Genomic DNA, 14,672 nt, shown 5'->3' with positions numbered 1-14,672 from the left:
TCTATCGGGATACAATGGTAAATGTAGCTTGGGTGGCCTTGTTTTATACCGTGAGTACCGGGAACTTAACGTAACCCTTGCATAAATGACATGTAACATCCATGTCATTTAACTTATCGTACAATAAAATTGAAAAATGTGAGGAAGACGGATTATGAAAACACACCATTTCCAATGAAGTCTTAGTCTCTTGATGAAACATTGATAAAACATAATCATGACAGAATTAGAGAACATTTAGAGATATGATACAATACATTTACTTACAAAAGTCAATCAAAGTGTCATTTACGATCAATTTGATCTTGAAGTAAAATACTCCAAGAGCAAAGATACGTTTACTTTACCGCCGGAGCAGGTGCATAAATACTTATGTGAGTAAATTCGTTTTGTGGCGTTTATAAGATCGATTTACTTACTCCTGTAAGTAAATGTGTGCATTTAAAACGGTTTAAGCTGAACACCCATTATGTAAATTCGGTCTCATCAGGTCATGTGTCTGTGTTGGATGACAATGAAGCCACACACCGTAACTTAAGTATCATCGAATATCAGCATTTACCTAGAAGCGTCTTGAGTTTTCATATCTGTAAACAGTGTTGACGAGCATTTACCGGCATCCCAGTCAACAGACATGGAAGTGATCAAACCTCGATTCGTCTTGTTAGTGCTTCTTCTTCTTGGACAAAGGAAACCTCTGGTCAACGGAACTGACCCACCAAAAGACATTAAGAAACAGACACCAAAACGTAACAACGTCCGATAGCGGTCAGCAGCCTGGGGGTATTTCCGAAAGTTTACAATCAAAGGAAACGAAAGCCACTGTCAAAACGAAAGTGCATTTGAAATCAACATTGGTCACAAAAGAGCAATTCACTAACACGAGGACCAAACGACCAACGAACAGAACAGGTTGAGCTACCCCTCCCGGAAGACGCTCCTGTTGGAAATGTCGCTTTAATATCATCTTAAAGGTCTTCACGGAAGATACAGACCGGTCTAACAAGTCCTGCAGTGTATGATCTCACCTCACTGTCGCTAAATATACTAGCCACATAAAGAAACTGTGCACTGTCGAAATATTATCCCAATTGATAAGTACGATAACAATGTCAAAGGTACATATAAACTTTAATTGGGGATCATGGGACCATAGGAGATCGGGAGAATTTCAGTTGAAAAATCAATCACAATGACGTCACACAAGCGGGACTGGGGTCAAACAAACTACAAATTAACAAGTATAACGGGTATGTCCACATCGGCATTGAGAACAGTGGAGCATCGACGATGCATAGAGTCTATCAAACGTTCAAGGAAGGCCTGTGGGATGTCACGCCATATTCTCTCAAGTTCTGTTGAAAGGTCAAGGACGTTGTCTGGCGGATGTAGACAGCTTAGACGTCGATCCACCCCGTCCTAAACATGCTTCATTCGGGGAGAGAACTGGTGAATTTGCAAGCCAAGGCTTCAAGTCAACGTTGTGGTGTTGCAAGAAATCCATAGCAACCCTTGCCGTATGAAGACGGGCATTGTCCTGTTGGAATTTAACACAGGGTCATGACGTTGCAGAAGAAGAATTGCCACTGGTCAAAGAATCTGATCCCTTTAGCCCACACCAGTTAAGTTGCCCTGAACAATCACCAAAAGAGTTCTTTAACGTGCTGTTATTCCACCTCCAAATTATCACGGAACCACCACCACCACCAAAGATATTCCTCTCCAAGACACAGGCCTGTGCATGACGTTCTCCCATGCGTCTATGGGTCTGCGGACATGACTTCGGCACCACATTCGGCGAGCTTGTCGCTAACGTCGTGGTCCAATCCCGTGATGACGTAAACGTTGTGTTGGGGTGAATACGGCGAGGTTGTGAGATGGTACGGCAGCTATCACTGCAGTCTGAAACCTGTGGTGAAGATAGGTCACCCTTATCCATCTATCCTGTCTTGGCGTTGTTACACGTGGACGTCCAGAACGTGGCCGATCGATGAGATCATTTGAGTTCTGGTAGCGTCTGAACAGTGCAGTAATGGTGTTCCAGTGGCAGTGGAAATGTGCAGGCACTTGTCGTTGAGCATTCGCCCACGGACCCTCCCAATGGCCTCATGACGTTCTGCAGACGTTTGTTTTGGCATACTATGCGTTTCAATAGCCATTTAATATTCTAAACGATCGCAAGGACAGGGGGCGTTATTTCCAAAGAGACAGGACTCGTGAAGGTCACGGGGTAGAACTGGCCTTCAACAACCCATGCTTGCCACAAAAGGCGACTATGCTTGTCGTAAGAGTTGACTATACGGGATCGAGTGGTCAGGCTCGTTGACTTGGTTGACACGTCATCGGTTCCCAATTGCGCAGATCCATGCTCATGTTGTTGATCACCGGATTGTCTGGTCAAGACTTGATTACTTACAGACCGCCGCCATATATTGCTGAGAGCGGCGTAACACTAAACTCACTCATTCATTCCAAAGGGACAGTATTGTGTGGCATTCATTTGCTGTTTCTCTTTCCCGTATGCACGTGCAACAACGTACTGCACGTATCAAAGACGAAACCACTGGCGTCACTGAACGTGGCACGTGCATGCATGTTTGATACATGCCACTAATCTCTGAGTTTAAATCCTTATGTGTCTACACAGGATTGATGAATTTAGATTTTAATTTTTGTATGCAGTTTCTTTATGTGCCTAGCATATATTATTACATGCTTTTTTCTATCTCTGACCATTCTTATCAACAGGCTAAACATAATGCCATACATTAAAGTCAAAATGTTCTTCAAACGCAGTTGTTTTCATTGTAATGAGTGTTGTTTACACTGTGTCAAATGCTGCTAATCTGTCATCTGAAATAATTCCTGAACAGAATTTCAGTCAGTCGCACAGCACGCTCTACTTCCTGACAGTAACTTTCTGGCCGTCTCTCCCGCTAAATACTTTGTATTCACTGGCGAACGTCCTCATGGCTTTAATGTCTCTTGAAAGGTTTCTTACCATCAGGACTCCAGAGAGGAATCTCATAGCAAGATATCAGAAGACTGTAGTGGCTGTTAGTATAATCATAGTAGCCGGTTTTGGCATCACCGAAACAATGTTACTGTGCTTGCTGCCAGCAACATCAGAATTGGCAACTGCACCAACAAAGTAACAGCCAGTGACACAGTAAAATGTTTGCCATCCAACAGTTCAATCTCATCAGTATGGATTGATATCAGCTTTTAGGGTCGTATCACTGACGTGGGAGGTCATGCAAGTTGTCCATGATGTCATAGTAGTTCTTGTGCTCTGTCCAAACAGTTCTGGATGCAAGATGTAAAATCAGTAAAATGCCATTGTGAAGAGTTTGACTGAGTTTAGTCTTCTGCTGCATCTAGCAACATTCCAGCAATATCATGGCAGGAGACACCAGAAATGAGCTTCACACATTGTACCCAGGTGGGGAATCGAACCCAGACCTTTAGCACAAAGAGCAAACACCTCACCATTAGGCTAACCTTGACGAGGTTGAAGGGACCTAGGTATTTAGTTAGAGGTATCTGATGTTTGACACAAATGATGACCAAATAAGGCATATGCAGGACCCAGGTTTTACCCTGTGACAATCGTAACTGTGACAAATCAAAGTTTGACACAACAGTGACTGTAGTTCCAAAACAAACATTTTCTTCACGTCAAAAGTACTTGTCTGAGCAGTTTGAGAGACAAATAGACAGACAATACTGAAAACAAAAAAAACCCTTTAATTTTTGGTTATTTACAAAACAATTACTTAGTAATAACAAGGCAGTGTGGGATAGAATTATGTGTCCTCGACCATCTCAGAATCTTCCGGGTGAGAATCTCTGTACTCCGCCATGCTGTGCTGAAACAACAAAATATTTCTTGTTAGTATTTCAAGAAATGAAAACTTACATTTCTCAATGAGTTTGGGTTTGAACAGTATCAAGATATAGTTGTGTTTTACTCACTCATTGAAGATATCAATATTACAATGTTATTACACATTGATGCAGCATGGTATCTAACTCCCTTTCGCTCATTAGATACCAAACTGTTCACTCACTCAAAAACTATGGTGTTACAAAGGACATCGCCAAGTATTCACTATATCACATATGCCAACATGACGTCAGACGAAAGGTGGAAGTGACGTCTGTCTCAGGTGTGTATCACTTGAGCAATCATACAAGTGCTGATAATCCTAGAAATATAATCATCTGACTTAATTTGAACCCATGTTGCTTAAGTCTGTGGCATGCTCATAGTGCTAATGGCCGACAGTCTGGGAACTGGCCTACACCTGTACAGGTTGTAAACAAAGGTTTGTAAAATCAGATAGACTTTTTACAAAACTGGGCCAGTCAGGCAGGCCCAATGATTTCAGAAACACCTATCTGAAGAAAGGCCAACACACATAATGATGACTATCAGGTCTATGACATCACTAGTTGAGCACTCCAGGAAACGGTAGTCATGTGTCCTTGAGCACTCCAGGAAACGGCAGTCATGTGTCCTTGAGCACTCCAGGAAACGGCAGTCACGTGTCCTTGAGCACTCCAGGAAACGGCAGTCACGTGTCCTTGAGCACTCCAGGAAACGGCAGTCATGTGTCCTTGAGCACTCCAGGAAACGGCAGTCATGTGTCCTTGAGCACTCCAGGAAACGGTAGTCACGTGTTCATGATCACTCATGAATTCCATGAAACCAGGGGGAATGTACCTCAGCTCTGGATGCACCCCTGCAGACCAACAACAGGCCAAAACAATGCTGAGTGAGCAAGTGATATAATATGGCAGCAGGATCCATGTACAATCTTAATTTGTTGAGAAGTTTTACCTCAAATGTTTTCTGTACATGTTGACACAATTTCTTCAGATCTTCCAAACCTTTTTTCAAAACTTCTGTTGCTGGCTTTCCTTAAGAAAGAAAGAAAGTGTATGAGTGAGTTAATATTTAACATAACATCGGCAGTATCTCAGCCATATCTGACGAGAACATTTAAGATTTAAATGGAATATAATAAAGTGTATGAAGTCACTTTGAAAAAACAATAATTCATCTGAGGGAACAATCTGCTACCCGTGTAGAAATTTTATTGGGTTTTGACTGTTGCTTAATGCCGCACTTAACAATTTTCCAGCTATAGGTGATACTGTTTAGAAATTTCAGTCAATCCAATGTTTGATATCATGATCTTCAATTTACACAACTGGAATTCAATGACCTACCCATATCCTGTTCTTCACCTTCTACAAGCATCAGTGGAAGATAAGTTCTACTTTGAATCAGTGAGTGAGTGAGTGAGTGAGTGAGTGAGTGAGTGAGTGAGTGAGTGAGTGAGAGAGATAGATTAGTTTTACACTACACTCAACAACAGTCCACCTATATGGTAGCAGTCTGTAAACAATCAAGTTTGGACCAGACAACCAAGTGATCAAGAGCAAGAGCATTGATCTGGTGCACTGGGAACTGATGACATGTGTTTGACCACCCGATCTGGTTAGTCGTCTCTTGCAACAAACATAGTCATATTTTGTGGCAAGCATGGGTTGCTGAAGACTAATTTTATCCCAGATCTTCAAAAGTCCCACTGGATCTTTTCTTATCTGGATCTTTATATACAAAGAGATTTCACACTTCAAAGTAAGACTTGCTGGGAGGTTTTAGTTCTGGACTATTACAAATTATATATATTGAGTATATTTCTAACAGGTTAAAACCTGTTATGCCATGACACGTTAACCATAGTAACAGTTAAATGAAGGAAAAGAATATTAATAAAAACGAATTATCAGGACCAGCTGATTAAATATGACCAATTCACACAATAAGACACGGTCAACTAAGAGTTAGTCAGTGGGTGAGTTTAGTTTCACTTTGCAAAATTACACCTATATGGCGGCAGTCTGTAAATAATTCAGTCTGAACCAGACAATCCAGTGATCAACAGCATAAGCATTGATCCAGTTGGGAACAGATGACACATGTCAACTGAGAGTCAGCAAGGCTGACCACCAGATCCTGTTTGTCGCAACCACCACCAATATATAGCTGGAATATTGCTGACTGGCGTAAAACTACAATCACTCATTCAAACGATGTGCTGAGAAAACTTAGCGAAAGAATATAGTTTTATGGCACTTTTAGGTATATTCCAGCAATATCACAGTGCAATATCACCAGAACTGCCCTTCACACATGTGAGGAATCGTAGTCAGGTCTTCAGCATGACAAAGGAACGCTTTAACCACTTCACTGGGCCCCATTTCACAACTTTACCGTTGTGTAATGACTGTCAACTTCTATACTGCAACATAATCCTATGACAGATCTAGCTCTATGATAGATTTGTGAAACAGGGCCCTGCATTTGAACAGTATAGAGCATTTTCTGCAAACAAATCTGTGTACTAAGGAACAAAAACAGTCTACCACCCATCTCATCATCATGCCACAGAACACTCACCATTGGTCTGGATTCGAAAGTTGATCTTGGTCTCGGAGGGATGAGGTACACTGTATCCACAGAACTGAACGTCCGCACTGCAGGGTAAGGAACAAATGCATTTTAACCTTGTACCTGAACAACAGTGGGTAAATACTGCTGTATGCTGTACTCAACAACAGTCCTGTAATCAACACTGGATCAGGACAAACAGGGTACTTGCTAACATACATTTGTATAATGGCTTCATGTTGCTTTTAGCAATGGTTAAGCAATATCATGGGGGAGGACACCAGAAATTGGCTTCACACATTGTACCCATGTGGTGAATCAAACCCTGGACTTTGGTGTAACTAAAAACACTTTACCCACTGGGATACCCCACCAATCCCCTTTCTGCTTGAAGGCACTGATCAAACACAACCTGTCCACCACTACAAGTGACATTACACAATGACCCGTGATCTTCCATAAGACATCAAAATATTGTCAACACAGTGTTTCACCAATATGATTCATAAACATTTAAAAATACATAGATTTATTCCTTCTGGTAAACGTTTCATGTCATAAACCCAATACAAGAGGTCTCAAATAGCCATATTGATACAATAGAGCTGCCAAGCACTTGCAAAAAAATCTTACAGATCTAATACCATAAAGATGGCTTGTGATCATACATATCCTGTTTGAATTGTCAGTGTTAGGAGGGAGGAAACTTTCTCTCAGACAGCACGAAGCCTGCAATCAATATCATCTATTCCTACAAATATGTCACCAGTGTCGGCAGAGCAGACGGCTATTTCAGTCCCTGCTGCAAATGTATCCATACTGTTCATCTGATGAATTCACTGTGAATTTACAAACCGAACGCTTACACCCAATTGAATTCTTAGCAAAACAAACTGATCTGATACATATAAAAACTAATTTCCTACTTTTCTTACAACTACACGTTCTATGAATAAGTATCAAGTACAACATGAACACTGGGTTTACTGAAAACATATTATATCGACAGACTTTTGTCACGTGATGAGGGAAAACTTACCTCTCATGTGTTCTCAGTAAATCTATCATAGAATCACAAAATTAGTTTTGCAACTATTCAAAATTTATATATGTCTGAAGTTTCATACTTTTTACTGCATTAATGTTCAACAGAAAGGCTCAATGGAATTAAGATCGAATGAGTTCTAAGTCTTATGCAATTGTAATTACAATTCGATATACTGAATAATGAGCGTTTGATTTTGTAGATGATATCACTGTCATGTTATCAGTGTCATTTTTCAATCCAATCAATCAGAAAAACATTATCAGTGGTAACTTTGAGGGGTGTTGGTTCCAATCCCTCATCCGACTCAACTTGTAAAAAGATACTAGAATTTGTACTTTACCAAGAAAGTATAATCCCAAATATGACATGTTACACTTGACCACTTTCTGAATGGCACTGTGTGATCATAACCTTTGGCTGTGGGAGCCATGTCAATTTACACTTATCAATGGGGTACACAAACTACGCAGTCTAGACTACCAGGGGTTTGACTTCCATTTTTGTGGAAATCTTGGTGGCTGAGTGGGCTAGGTGGCTGACTTTGTGTGCTGGCAATTAGGTGCCTGACTCTAAGTGGTGCGGGTTCAATCCCGAATGGTACGCAACCAAAAAAGTAAGTGTGATCCCAAATATGACATATGTTACTTTTCTACGGTTTTTGACTGTACAGAAAAACAAAATCAAAATGGCCACATCCTCTCAGTCAAAGTAAGCTTAGCCTCAGTACTTTACATTAAATTAAACTACTGAGTGTAACAAAGCGTTATGGGAGGTCATGTCAGGTAACCCTTGAGGTTGACCAGTCAGGGCATAGCTTACTAAATTGCGAAAGTGGACACTTGGACATACCCTTTGAACTTTTTATCTCGAAAAGGTTTGTACCCGAACAATTCCGAATGCTGTTTAGCATACGCCTGCTTAGGGTATAGCACACGACACACATTACAACCATGACAACAGAGAGTAAACAGACGCTGAAAATAGTGTTTTGGCAATATTCAAGGATGTCATCTTGCGGAAATATTAGCTTATGGTAACCATGTCAACAGAAACCCCAAAGCGTATATACTGCAGGTCAAATAACTGCATTATATGAGAAATTTTGTTTGTGAAGAGGTCTGTGTCAGCGCCCTGAATATTTTTAAGTCCCTCGAATCCCAAAGTAGTAGCAGTTGTCTGATTGGTTAAATCTACTTAACCATCTCGTGTTTGATTGGACGGGCATAGGTTGTTCAAAGGTTACCTGACGCAGCCTACTACTCGGGTTTGTTAGACTCAGTGGTGGTGTGTAACGATTAACACTCAAACAAAGTTTACTTCGACTGCATGACCTCTAGTCAAAAGTGAGGTAAGACAACATGCCTGTTAATATTTAACATGTTAAATAAGTCAGTAAAGTATCAGAGGTCATACCTTTTCATTAGTATGTATCGAAGGGAGTTTCCCAGGGTATGGTCCTCATTGTGCATCACAAATGTGCGGCAGGTCTCGTCATCTTCCTCCCCAGTATGAATCTGAAATTAAAGCTTCTTAATTAGGGATGTGGAAACTACAGGGAGTGAGTGTGGTTCTATGCCACATTTAGCAATATTCAATCAGTATCACAGTGGGGGACACCAATATTAAGCTTTATGACACACTGAGCCCATGTGGGAAATCAAACCCAGGTCTGTAGCATGAAAACCATTTGGGCTATCTCACCACCTCTTGGAAGTCAGAAGTGTAGCATCTGATATTTGAGTTCAGCTCCTTCCGTTTTGCATTTGAATCACAATCACTGTAAGGCAGAAACAAACATGGGCACGAGTGTATAAAAACATTTTGAAAATCTGCAGAGGATTCATATTGTGCATGTGCATGTCTGATAAAACTTGAAAATGTAAAGTATGAACTACTGTACAGGGGGTGTACATATTGATCATGGTGTATTGCAAACCATGTATATCAATACAATAATTACTGTTAAACCATATCTTACACCATGTACACAGGTAGTGTATGTACTAATACTTACAGCAGAACCAGCAAATTTATTAATTTGGGGAGTGTGATCAGAAAGGATATCTTACCCTAATGATCAATAAATCTTTCAAGTTAGCTTGAATGGGCATTGTTTCCAATGACAAAAGATTTACCTGAGGGCAACCCTCACGCTGAAGCAATATGATCCTGTGCATAAAGGCAGTTCTGGATCACTAACAAATTAACAACAGCATGTGCCCAAGCAAAATGATATCTGAAGCAACTAGGGGCAATTTCTGTCTTCACAATGTCTCATGTTCCTCACACCAAGTAAGAAATCAATCTGATCCTAATTTATTATAGAAAACTGACAAAAGATATGTCCTGCCATTTCGGCAGTTAAGAATCAATTTTCCAGATCACACTACATAATGAGGTAGTCTTATTAATGCACATCTGGGTCAACAAGGGGCTGAACAAACAGAAACGTGTTTAACTGAACTGTTCATAACTATGTCTCAGTTATGAAGAAGAAGAAACATTGCATTTCATAACAGCATCTTTAACACTTTCTGCTCATACTCCAGTGCCCGGATTCCCGGTACCAATCTGAGCTGAACATTATTTTCTTGGGGTTTATACATTGTAAAAGGCTCTGATCACTATTGTATCAAAGTTCAAGCATATTCATATGTCATGTCATACTAGGGTATCCTCATTCCAAGTTGCACAAATAATCTTCCAGTTCATACACTGTCAAGACTTTAAAATATTACACTGAGTGAAGAAATCCATGGACGTTTACAGTTTCTAGGTGTTAATGTATGTGGCAGTGATCCGCAATTAATGCGGCTTAAAAGTTACATACTGGATATGCAACTACAGTCTGTAAACTCAACTTTTGTGATATCCCTTTTGTCATACATCTTCCAAATAACACCAACTGACCACATGCCATTAACTTAACAATGGGACATTATCCTAAGGGTAACATCTCAGTCCTTCCATTTGCTGGTTTCACATTAATTTTCGACTCGATGTGTGCATGCACTCGCTTCTTGTCAACTTCTGGTTTGATCATACCACTAGTGTAAACATACTTGAAATAAAAACTGTAATGAAGATTATTTATGTGTGGCAGTTGTTCATGGCTGAGTACATAAATCCATTTGTCTGTGCTTTTCAAAAATTGATATCCTACTTTGGTTTCAACTGCATAAAAAAATTCTCGTATTTTTTCGTTGTGAGAAGGGGATGCACAGGAAGGACTGAGATGATCACAGGTGTTAATACAAAAGCTTTGTCACATAAATTAAGCTATTTATTTAACTAATCCTGGCCCTGATTTCTCGAAACAAACTTAAGTCTGAATTTTTACTTTCAGAACGAATAATCTAAATTTTTTGGTACTCTTTTTACCACTGCATATGAAAAACTTCTGGTTAGTTAAAAACGGAACGCCATTTTCATTAAAAAAATGTTGTTAATACCAAGTGCTCAAAAGTTGCTAAAAAGCCATCTGCTTCTCTCTCGCCCGCAAACGAAACCACAGACAAGTTACATAACTCTGTCGCAAGAGCCCTACAGTGGCGTCATAGACGGAACAATTTTCAGTTAGTTGTATAGAAAAAGTCTAGGAAGCTCTTCATTTTGCTGATTTCTCAGCATCAGCAAAGGCATGTCGAATTGTTGTGTTGCCATCAATTGCTCCTTGGAGTTGGGTGATGCACAGATTTCCACCAACCCCCACCAGAAACTGCCACAATATCCTCTAAAACCGAAACAAGTCTGAACATACGTTTGAAGCTTAATACAACAGCTAGGGGGTTGATGCGCTACATCCTGATGGCAAATATTCAAGATTAGACTCTTGGTGACTAAACACATTATTGACTACAGCCTGTTCGTCTCCACTTGCCACCATCTTTGATAATATTTATGTCGTTTCAGGATGCTATGGTTGCCGCTTTTGGCTGCTGTGACTGCCGTTTTGTTCGCTCGGCGACCGTTCACGGGCGCTGTTGTAGCTGATTCGCAGGTTTTGTTTCCATTTCAGACGATTAGTTTTCCGTAGCAGGAAGTTTGCTTCGGTTTCAGAGGATATTGTGGCAGTTTCTGGTGTTTTTTGTTCTCTTTTGGTGGATATGAAGGAAAGAGTTCCGCCCGTACCCCCCCTCTTTTTTCAGTAAGAAATGCAGCCACGGGGATTTATTCCCCGATGCAATATTTCAAAAAGGGGCGCTGGTAAAAATTTTGGGGGGATTAAAGCGTTTAATGGGGGTTTAGAAGTTTGGGGGTAATATTCAAAAAGTGGCAGGAGGAGCAGTGATAAAAAATAAAACGCCTTATTGTCCTTCTACTTTGTATCCGTGTTTCTTCACCTGTCTTTGCTCCGCCCGTCTCTTCTCGGTACCGGCAACTTCCTGTGAATTATCATACTATTTTCATACGTCTAATGTTAGTGGTGTAAGCATTCAAGTGAACTACATAACTAACTAATCTAACTTCACTAAGAATCTAACTAAGTCTGAAAGAAACGACGTCGCTTCTGGGAACCGAACCCGGGTCGTCTTACCTCAGTGCTACTGAGATTGGTGACCGACAGAGCGGAACTTACTGTATTTAGACGCTAGTTTTTAGGCTTCCGCGTGGGTTGTATTGTATTAAATGACGGGTTTACTTCAGAAGTCTCGGTGGCTCCGAGGAACAGTGGACACACACAATGACATAAAGATGGCGAATTCATGAGATCGAACCCCGTTCTCGTGAACGTTTTTTTCCTTTACAGTTTTGACATATGGAGGTGATAGTGGCTTAACAACTAATTGTAGTAAAGGAATTGTGATGTCGTACGCTGTTGGTAAGTGCGAAATTTGAATTAGATGTAGACATCACCTGTTGTGCTTTTCCCGTGCATATGATGATGTTGTTACGAGTTGCTTGTATGTAATGACATCCCATGATTTAATGCTTTTTGAGTAAAATATACATGTTGTTGTCATTCCCATGCGAGACCCAAGCTGGGCATGGTACACATTCCGTTTGTAAGAGAAAGATAAAAATTAGAAGCCATGTCGTTATACTCTATTTTAGATATTCCCCTTAACGTAGTACGAGATCGTGAACCCTCTTCTTCACAAGATCCACTGTTGTATTTCTTTCCTCCGTTATCGGATGGTGACATCGACCCAGGTCAGAGAGCGATTGACGTCTTGAACGAGGACTCACCAGGGTTCATCAAGCGTCAGTGACCCATCAACTGAGCGACGAACGAGTGACAGTCAGCCCGGTAATTGTTCAGTGTCCAGCACAGGTGTATCTTTTTTACTTACTCAAAATATTAACACCATCAGTAATAGTACGAACACTGCTCCCGTATCTCCTGCTAATCTGAGTACATTGTCTCCTTCAAGCACGCCCTAAACGCATTATTAAAAAGTCTGGTTCGCTCAACCATCTGAAACGAGCCGCCCCCGTAAGTGCAGTGTAACTCTTGCAGACCCCTTCCAGTCTTTCTCACCTCCACGCTCTCCCATACCTTCACTTGTCAATGCAGTGTCCCATCCCACACCCCTTCGTAATGTCTCCCAAGCACCTCATCCAGCACCTTGGGTTGTTACACGTTCTGGACAATGCTACACACACCCCCCCCCCCACGAATCTTTTCTGTCTACTTTCACATTTAGGTAGCACCAAGAGCACTGTTTCTTTTTGCCAGCTGTACGGGGTGTTACCAGCCCAAGCAACTTGTCCTAACTGTCAGCAAGTACTAACTCGCACTTACGCAGTTAATCGCAAGGGTAAGGTTCCCGACTATCGGTTCTGGTGTAACCGCAAAGTATGTTAAAAAAAGTAACAAAAATCAAGGTCCAACACGGAGGGGGATGTGGTTATCTGGCTCGAATTGTCACTGATAAAAACCGTTTTGCTCACCTACTGCTTTGCTCATAAAATGTCACATGCAGACACAATCAGAGAAACAAGTATTGATTGTGATGGTGATGGGAAAGTCCTAGAAACCTCAAGAGAAACACATATCGGACTATTTCATGTTTTGTAGATAGGTATGCTCTGCGATGTTTGAACAGAATGGTTTTGACAGAATCGAGGGGGTTGGCATGACGGTGGAAACTGACGAAAATACGTTTGGGAAACGTAAGTATCATAGAAGTAGGATGGTAGAGAGTCAGATGGTTTTGTGAGGTATTTGTAGGGAGACTAGACATTTCTTTCTTGTTCCTGTAGAGACGCGCGACCGACGGACATGACTTGATGTTATCTGTAGGAAAGTGGGGGGTAGTCATATTATTACGGACTGTTGGAAGGCTTACTACGGACTGTCTGACCTGGGTTACACCCGTTGTACAGTCAACCATTTATAGAACTATTAAGGTAAGTGCATGCTGTATAGTACATGCGCACGAATGACTTGCAAATAATCCGCCATTTCAAGTAAAGATTATTTGTATTTAGTGCCAAATTCCACTAACGGTGTCTGTACAATCCTGATCGAAAACTGGTGGTGGCGCATCAAAAGGCAACTACCGACAACACACACTCGGCGACACTACTTTGCTCTACATGTAGCCGAGTATATGTATCACTGTAGCGCGGAGAAACATTGCAGAGGACACTGGCTTCGTTTACTGGAGAGGTCAGTAGAGGTACGTTGTACTTTTCTCGAGTATTGATAAGTTGTATGGAAAACAGCTTACATATGGCGATGTTGTTACGCTGACCTCAACAGATATGGACACCCGTTCGATTCCAGAGGCTGAATACGGGAACGGCAGTTATTGCAAGTCATATATTGTTTTTCATGCCTTACACACATTATTGATGGTATAACTAGTGATTAATTTGAGTGACAATTCGTAAGTTAATGTTTTGGGAGGGGGGGGGGGGGTACGGGCGGAACTCTCACCGATATGAATTTAGTCTGAGTCTATTCATATGAGTTCAGTTTTGATGATTTGTTCACCGTTTGTATGGTTGGCCTGACTGAAAATTCACAGCGATTTAAAATGGATCATCCTCGCTAAGCAACAATGTGGACAATAATGATTCTAGTCCAGTTACGTATTCACATCACCCATTATTTACTTACTACTTCTAGTAATGGTTGCTTTTGGAGCGCTTCTGTCATTTTCGTAAAAACAACACATGAACATGTGGTTGCATTACTTCCTGTCCATCTGC

The 14,672-nt window shown here is 41.0% G+C and overlaps 1 protein-coding gene across 1 annotated transcript; it reads right to left on the bottom strand.

Annotated features, from left to right (window-relative positions):
- Positions 1–3,727: 3,727 nt before the first annotated feature.
- LOC137274532 (DNA-directed RNA polymerases I and III subunit RPAC2-like) lies at positions 3,728–14,672 on the bottom strand. Its single transcript, XM_067807773.1, has 5 exons — positions 14,581–14,672; positions 8,925–9,025; positions 6,473–6,549; positions 4,844–4,923; positions 3,728–3,869 (listed from the first exon to the last, which is right to left on the bottom strand). Exons 1-5 carry the CDS (start codon positions 14,617–14,619, stop codon positions 3,807–3,809), a joined length of 360 nt encoding a protein of 119 aa, XP_067663874.1. The 5' UTR covers positions 14,620–14,672; the 3' UTR covers positions 3,728–3,806.

This window comes from Haliotis asinina, chromosome 2 (genome assembly GCF_037392515.1).
Source record: "Haliotis asinina isolate JCU_RB_2024 chromosome 2, JCU_Hal_asi_v2, whole genome shotgun sequence".
Taxonomy (NCBI): domain Eukaryota; kingdom Metazoa; phylum Mollusca; class Gastropoda; order Lepetellida; family Haliotidae; genus Haliotis; species Haliotis asinina.
The sequence above is the reverse complement of the archived record's forward strand: the minus strand, read 5'-3'. Positions and strand labels throughout refer to the sequence as shown.

Bases quoted from the DNA above. Each gene is read 5' to 3' on its own strand.
- LOC137274532 (XM_067807773.1), bottom strand. From the start codon at position 14,619: ATGACAGAAGCGCTCCAAAAGCAACCATTACTAGAAGTA. The intron at 9,026-14,580 runs GTAAGTAAATAA...CTTTAATTTCAG, and splicing joins AGCAACCATTACTAGAAGTA to ATTCATACTGGGGAGGAAGA. The intron at 4,924-6,472 runs GTGAGTGTTCTG...TTCTTTCTTAAG, and splicing joins CTTTCGAATCCAGACCAATG to GAAAGCCAGCAACAGAAGTT.